Source organism: Microtus pennsylvanicus, chromosome X (assembly GCF_037038515.1).
Source record: "Microtus pennsylvanicus isolate mMicPen1 chromosome X, mMicPen1.hap1, whole genome shotgun sequence".
Classification (NCBI taxonomy): domain Eukaryota; kingdom Metazoa; phylum Chordata; class Mammalia; order Rodentia; family Cricetidae; genus Microtus; species Microtus pennsylvanicus.
Genome location: NC_134601.1, coordinates 111,181,861 through 111,188,518, shown reverse-complemented (window position 1 = coordinate 111,188,518; position 6,658 = coordinate 111,181,861). Strand labels below are relative to the sequence as shown.

At 43.0% G+C, this 6,658-nt stretch overlaps 1 protein-coding gene across 1 annotated transcript; it reads left to right on the top strand.

Annotated features, from left to right (window-relative positions):
* Positions 1-207: 207 nt before the first annotated feature.
* Positions 208-3,359, top strand: Sat1 (spermidine/spermine N1-acetyltransferase 1). The gene is made up of 6 exons (XM_075957749.1): positions 208-451; positions 688-739; positions 845-928; positions 2,352-2,453; positions 2,548-2,588; positions 2,851-3,359. The coding sequence occupies exons 1-6, from the start codon at positions 386-388 to the stop codon at positions 3,019-3,021; spliced, it is 516 nt and encodes a 171-aa protein (XP_075813864.1). The 5' UTR covers positions 208-385; the 3' UTR covers positions 3,022-3,359.
* Positions 3,360-6,658: the final 3,299 nt, after the last annotated feature.

Sequence of the window (6,658 nt, the reverse complement as noted above, 5' to 3'; positions counted from 1 at the left end):
GCAGCCCGGCGCCTCGCCCTGCCCCGCCCTCCCGGTTTGCGCCCCTGGCTTCGCAGTCACCGGAGAGCCCGGAAGAGGGCGGTGCCCGGAAAAGGGGGTGGTGCTCCTGCGGCCTCGCTGCCTCCTTACTGGTTGAGATCTCTCCCGTCTCACGGCCCCGGGGCGGAGCTTCTGAGGACTTAAAAAGCGAGGTTTCGCCCCAGTTTAGCTGCGCAGCTCCTAAACAAAGTCTGCTGGTCTTTTGTCACATAGTGAGGTTCGCCGGGTCATGGTGCCAGCCTGACTGAGAAGAGGACGCTCCCGGGAGACGAATGAGGAACCACCTCCTCCTGCTGTTCAAGTACAGGGGCCTGGTGCGCAAAGGGAAGAAAAGCAAAAGACGAAAATGGCCAAATTCAAGATCCGTCCAGCCACTGCCTCGGACTGCAGTGACATCCTGCGACTGATCAAGGTAGGGAAAAGGTCGGGCTCTCCCTAGCGCGGAGGGTGGGGGGAAGCTCCATTTCCCCGGGTAGTCCACACCCTTGGTTCTGAGATGTTGCTGGGTCAGTAATTCCCTTTACTCAACCCGCCTACCCCAGCCCAGGTCAGGTCCAGTCATTGCACCTGCCCCATTTCCCCTTCTGTGAGCTGGCCGGGCCGGACAGGACTTTCATTGTTCTTTCTTTTTATTCGTGTCATTCCCAGGAACTGGCTAAATATGAATACATGGAAGATCAAGTAATGTTAACTGAGAAAGGTAACGAAGTCCTGGCGCGGGGTGGGGAGGGGGGAGGGAGGAAATAAGCTTATCTGTTACCTGACACCTACAAAACTCAACACTGTCTCCTCCCCCATCTTACAGATCTCCTAGAGGATGGTTTCGGAGAGCACCCCTTCTACCACTGCCTGGTTGCGGAAGTGCCTAAAGAGCACTGGACTCCTGAAGGTAACCCCTTCTCCCTGTCCAGAAGTCAGAGAGGACGAGTGTTGTATCAAAGCCGTAGAGTCTACTGTGCAGGACCTGTGACTACACGGGTGGAAGTTACTGAGAAGCTGGCCAGAAATAACAGCCAGCCAGTGTGCAAATGACTGAGGAAAAAGAAAATGTACGCGCTGTAACTTTATAGTAGGGCGGGTAAAGAGAGCTGTTTAAGTGAGTATCAGAGTGCTGTGGAGACCCGAAGTTAGGTATAATGTCATTTGTTGTAATTCAGTTTCATAAGAATAGTTTTTGTTTGACCCTAACCTAACCTTTTTTTGTAATTGTGTTAAATCACATTTTTTTCTTTAATTTGTCCCAATCCTCAGGTTACAGTCTCTAGCTTCGCCATGTACATGGCCCTTCTGTGTACATGGATGGGCGGGGAGGTAACTAAAAGATCCTTTACACAATAAAGTAGATGATCATGATAAATGAGGTAAGGTCCTATTATCACACACTTGAAACATGGTAGATCAGAAACTTAATTCGCTTCCTGTCTGTTTGCAAAGAAATGGAAACTGGCTAGAAAGTTGAATTTGCAACCGTTGCTTCCATTTGGAATTGAATTGACACTCCTTATGAGGGAGTCAATTTTTAATTGTTTTTTTTAATTTTTTAATGTATTTCTTTTTTTGCTGACCCTTGTTGACTGGCCAGAAGAGGGCTAAAAGGGGAAGTTGCTTGGGTGGATGCTTTCTTCAGTTTTCTTCTGACGTCTGTTCCTTAGACTAGAAGGCAATCAGAACACCCCCACGATGAACTAGCTTTTAGAAGTACGTGTGGGTGTTACGTAACACCTGTATCTCATTACTGCTACTTCTCCTGCCTCAGAAATGGGGGAAAGTAAATTGAAAACTTTCGCGTGGGAAGGCATGTTCTGAAAGTCAACATTGTCCTTTTGGCCTGGTGTTCTGACCTTAAGGAGGCAAGAGTCAGTAAACTACACATGCTCCCTCTTTTAAACCGCTGTGTAAACCCAGCTTTGGTCAAGCCCACATACCAGTATGTCATTAGGGTGTGAATAATGTGTGTGCTTAGTTTAAGGCCGTGGCAGTTTTTGCTCTGGTACACATAATGAAAGTGTTTTCACTTCTGGAGTGTGAGCCCAGCAGACTGCGGACTAGCCAGCCCACGGGTGTATTCTAGCTTCAACTAACTCTAATGTGTGCTTTTTGCAAATACATGTCTGAGACCAGAGAAATCGTCCATCATTGGTCTGCACTGTGCTAGCATAAATATGAGGAGGCAGTCCGGTTCATGGCTACTTGTTTCCATGATGCATGCATGTATATTTTCTTAAAATCTTACGATAGGCTTCTGATTCTGCCAATACAGCTTGAATGGTTTGATTTTCTTCTCTGTATCTCATGGGATACTCTTATTACAGGGCACAGCATTGTTGGTTTCGCCATGTACTATTTTACCTATGATCCATGGATTGGCAAGTTACTGTATCTTGAAGACTTCTTCGTGATGAGTGATTACAGAGGTATGCTTGAATTTGGGACTGGAGGCAGTTTAAAGAGAAATCAGAGCTCTATGACCTTAACATGACTAATTTGAATTGTCTTGCTTTCTTCTAGGCTTTGGTATAGGATCAGAAATTTTGAAGAATCTAAGCCAGGTATGTTCACCAGCATTTCACTAATATACCCCAGGTTGGCCTGATATTCATTACGTAGCCCTGGCTGGCCTCAAGATCGCCTCCACCTCCGTAGTGCTGGGATTCTAGTTGTGGCCCAACATATCCAACTGTCCTAGATTTAGGCTTCTGAATTTGTAAGAGTTATTGGGTTACTGAAACAAATGAATCAAAATTGGTTCTTGGCACGCGGATGAAATGTGGATGAAACGTCACTGGGCTTACGTTTTCCCTCTTGTTCCAGGTCGCCATGAAGTGTCGCTGCAGCAGTATGCACTTCTTGGTTGCAGAGTGGAATGAACCATCTATCAACTTCTACAAACGAAGAGGTGCTTCTGACCTGTCCAGTGAAGAGGGATGGAGGCTCTTCAAGATCGACAAAGAGTACTTGCTGAAAATGGCAGCAGAGGAGTGACGACGACAACCTCCATTATACTTTAGAAGAAATTCTCAACTTACCTTGCTTTCTATCTTGTTCGTAGTGAAATAATAGCATGAGCACCCATTCCAAAGCTTTATTACCAGTGGCGTTGTTGCATGTTTGAAAGGCAGTCTGTTTTAAATGGCAGTCATGTATGTGGTTTGGAGGCAGAGTTTTTGAACATCTTTTGATGAACAACAAGTTGGTGTGATCTTACTTTTTATGAAAAACAAAACTTCATTCTTGTGAGTCATTTAAATGTGTACAATGTACACACTGGTACTTAGAGTTTCTGTTTTGATTCTTTTTTAATAAACTACTCTTTGATTTAATTATTCAGCATAAGCATTTTTAATTTAGTTATTTAGCATAATCCCATCTTACTCATTTTTCTTGTAACGAAAATAATATGTAAAATCAAAATGTCCCTTCAACAGTTCTCAGGAACTGGTGAACATCAATGGTAGCGGTCGCCTCATGTTTGCAATGTCCTGGATTTCATTCTTAGTGCCACAAAAGAAAGAAAGGGGAGAAAATGGGTTGGGAAGGAAAGAAAGAAAACGGGTGATGCATGCGATGAATAAGCCCATTGTTGTACCATGTTGTAAAATGTTGAAGGTGGGTTTATGGAACACTAAAATCAGGGATAAAAGCATCTTGTCCCCAATGACCTCGAAATCAGGGGGAAAAAAGCATCTTGTCCCCAGTGACCTCATCCCACACAAAGTGCTCTTTGAAGAAAAACTTAAGTGGGTCATTCTGCTAATCAAGCAGGAGCAAAAAGCCGCTTTTTAACGAGAAGACTGTGACTGCAGAGACTGATCTTGAGGTACTGTGCTGACATAATGTCCTTACAGTAAAGACAGAGTAGGAGTCACCCAAACCACTAGGGAGAAGTAAGCGAATACTTTTCTCAGGAACTGAAAAGGGGCCTTTGAAAGAGCAAAAGGGAAAGACAGTTTTCTTAGATCTGGGAACTCTAATTACTCACTATATTGACCTGCATTCCCAAACCCACTAATTTGCACCACCATAAAACTGATCTGTGAAGAGTCACTGAAAACTAGTGCCCAAGATTCATGTTTTCCAAAAGCAGTTACAGGATCCTTGCCAAGCGGTAGGGAATACTGAGCTCTTCCATGGAAACAAGTGTGGCTCTATATTCCTTTGCGTCTGTTTTTGTTACACAGTTCTGGATTAGAAGGTAGCCATATAGAAAGATGTTTTGTGCATTTCATTAACACTTTGGGGTTCACTGGTGACTCAGCATGTCACGAAAACAGGCGGACAGAGTCTGTTCTCGGCCAGGGTCCTGTTCAGATGACAAGTAACAGAATTGCTGGCAAAAATCAAAGGCTAACCGAACACAAAGAGCCTTGTGAAGAAGGAAGATATTTTGAAGGTTGTGTTTTGGAAACTGGGCCTCTTAGAGGAAAACAACTACATGCTGCTGACTGTGGTTAAATATATGAATAAATCAACCCAGTGAGTTACAATCTAATCTTTTGTCTTCACACCTTAAGGGAGCTGTGCTGGAAAGACAGAGCACTTGTGAAATTTTGGTTCATACTTTAGAGGAGTCCCTTAGAAGTAAAAATCTAGAAACGCAGACCGCCATCAACCCACTTATTATTCAACTCAATTATAGTGATACTTCTATCCAAACAGCTACAGAGCCAGGCATAGTACTGCAAACCCAGGAAGGCTGAGGCAAGGGCTGAAGTTTGAGGCCTATCTGGCCTACACAAGGAACTTTGTCTCAAAAGCAAACAAACAAACCAAGCCACAACAATAACAAAAACCACCTGGGCACAGGAATACATGCGTATAATCTCAATTGCTTGACATACTGAGGCAGGGGCATCACTTTTTTTCCCATGAGTTTGAGGCCATCCTCCGGAGCATACTAAGCCCTCAAAAAAGAAATTTACGCTGGGCAGTGGTGGTACACAATTTAGCACTCAGGAGGTAGAAGTAAGCTACTCTGTGAGTTTGAGGCCAGTCTGGTCTACAGAGTGAGTTCCATGACAGGCAGAACAAAAAAACTTTGTCTTAAAACTCCCCCTGCCAAAAAAAAAAAAAAAAAAGAAAGAAAAAGGGAAAGAGAAAGAGATAGAGAAGAAAAGAAAAAGGTATGTTTAAGACTTTTAGTCAATATGTGGATTAAAAAACAGGTTATGAAGAAAATGATCTACAAAGAAACAATAAGCAATGATAAGCCTAAAAGGAAAAGAAAAAAATGAGTCTGTGTAAACAATACTTTAAAAGATAAAGTTTTATACTGGGCCTAGTGCTCATGACTATAATCCCAGCACGGGGGAAAATGAGACAGGGGTTCAAGGCCAGCATGTTCTATAATGTGAGACCTTTATTAAAAAAAATAAGATAACATTAAGAAGAATGCTTTAGTGCATACTTATAATCCTAGCACTTGGGAAGCTTTGGCTGAAGGACCAGGAGTTGAAGGCCATCCTTGACTACATAGTGAATTTGAGGCCAGCATGTATTACATGAGACCTTGTCTCAAAAAAAAAAAAAGAAAAAAGAAAAAGGAGCTACAGGAGAGACAGCTCAGGGGTTAAGAGCCCTGACTGCACTTACAGAGAACCAGGTTTCAATTCTCAGCACTTACCTGGTGGCTCTGCCACTCCAGTTCCAAGGGGATCTGATGCCCTCTTCTGGCCAGTGTGGGCACTGCATGCACAAGCTACACAGGCATATGCAGGCAAGACATTCAAACACATAAAATAAAAATGAAGCTTTAAAAAATGAAATATTGCTTTAGAATTATCTCTACTAAAGATTATGCCCAATCTTTAAAGGGATAGTATTTGAGAACTAAGCACTTTCTAATTATCATTTTGTGATTTGCTGTTTACTTTTTTTCTAAATATCTTTTACTTTTTCTATTTATGATGTCCTCAAAGGTGTACAAAAACTCAGTTTTCATACTATTAAAGCAAGAAACAAGTGGGATTTGTTTCTGAATAGTTAGCCATGAAGCATATCACTACTGATCAAATTATAAGTTAGACAATGGACCATGGTTTATCGTTATTTGAACCAGAGTTCGGGATCATGATATTTAGATTCCATGGAGGGGTCTTTTTTCAGAATTGAACTGCGAAAGAGACAATTCAGAAGAGATATGACCTTATAACCTTCAAATCCTGTAAATTCAGTCTTACACATTCCTTTCAACTGACTTCCAACAGGGCTCAAAAACAGAGCATACTTAATTACTGCTCCTTGAGGCAAGCAGTGACTGATGGGGCTTGCTTTAAACCAACTCTCACAAGCGCTTACCTCTCAGTAGAGAGGGAGGAATTAGGTTTCCATACACGAGTGTGGTTAATTCATTTATTTAACATTAAATCAGCACACACACACACACACACACACACACACACACCCCAGTAGGGCCCGACATACTGTTGTCACATGGGACATCGACTAGCCTGTATACCTGTCATGATGCAGTGATTGGGCTCAGATGTCTTCTTTTGGGTTTCTCAGTGGGATTTTTGATCAGCTGAGACAAGGTCGGGCGGTTCATGCTTCAGGATCTGGCGGAGAAGGTCCATCGCTACTGTATCTGGAAGCTTCTGTCTGCCTCATTCTGGGTCGTGGC

Excerpts from the sequence above, each read along its gene's own strand:
- Sat1 (XM_075957749.1), top strand. The coding sequence starts at position 386 with ATGGCCAAATTCAAGATCCGTCCAGCCACTGCCTCGGACTGCAGTGAC. Across the intron at positions 740-844 it reads AGTAATGTTAACTGAGAAAG|ATCTCCTAGAGGATGGTTTC; the intron begins GTAACGAAGTCC and ends CCCATCTTACAG. Across the intron at positions 929-2,351 it reads AGAGCACTGGACTCCTGAAG|GGCACAGCATTGTTGGTTTC; the intron begins GTAACCCCTTCT and ends CTCTTATTACAG.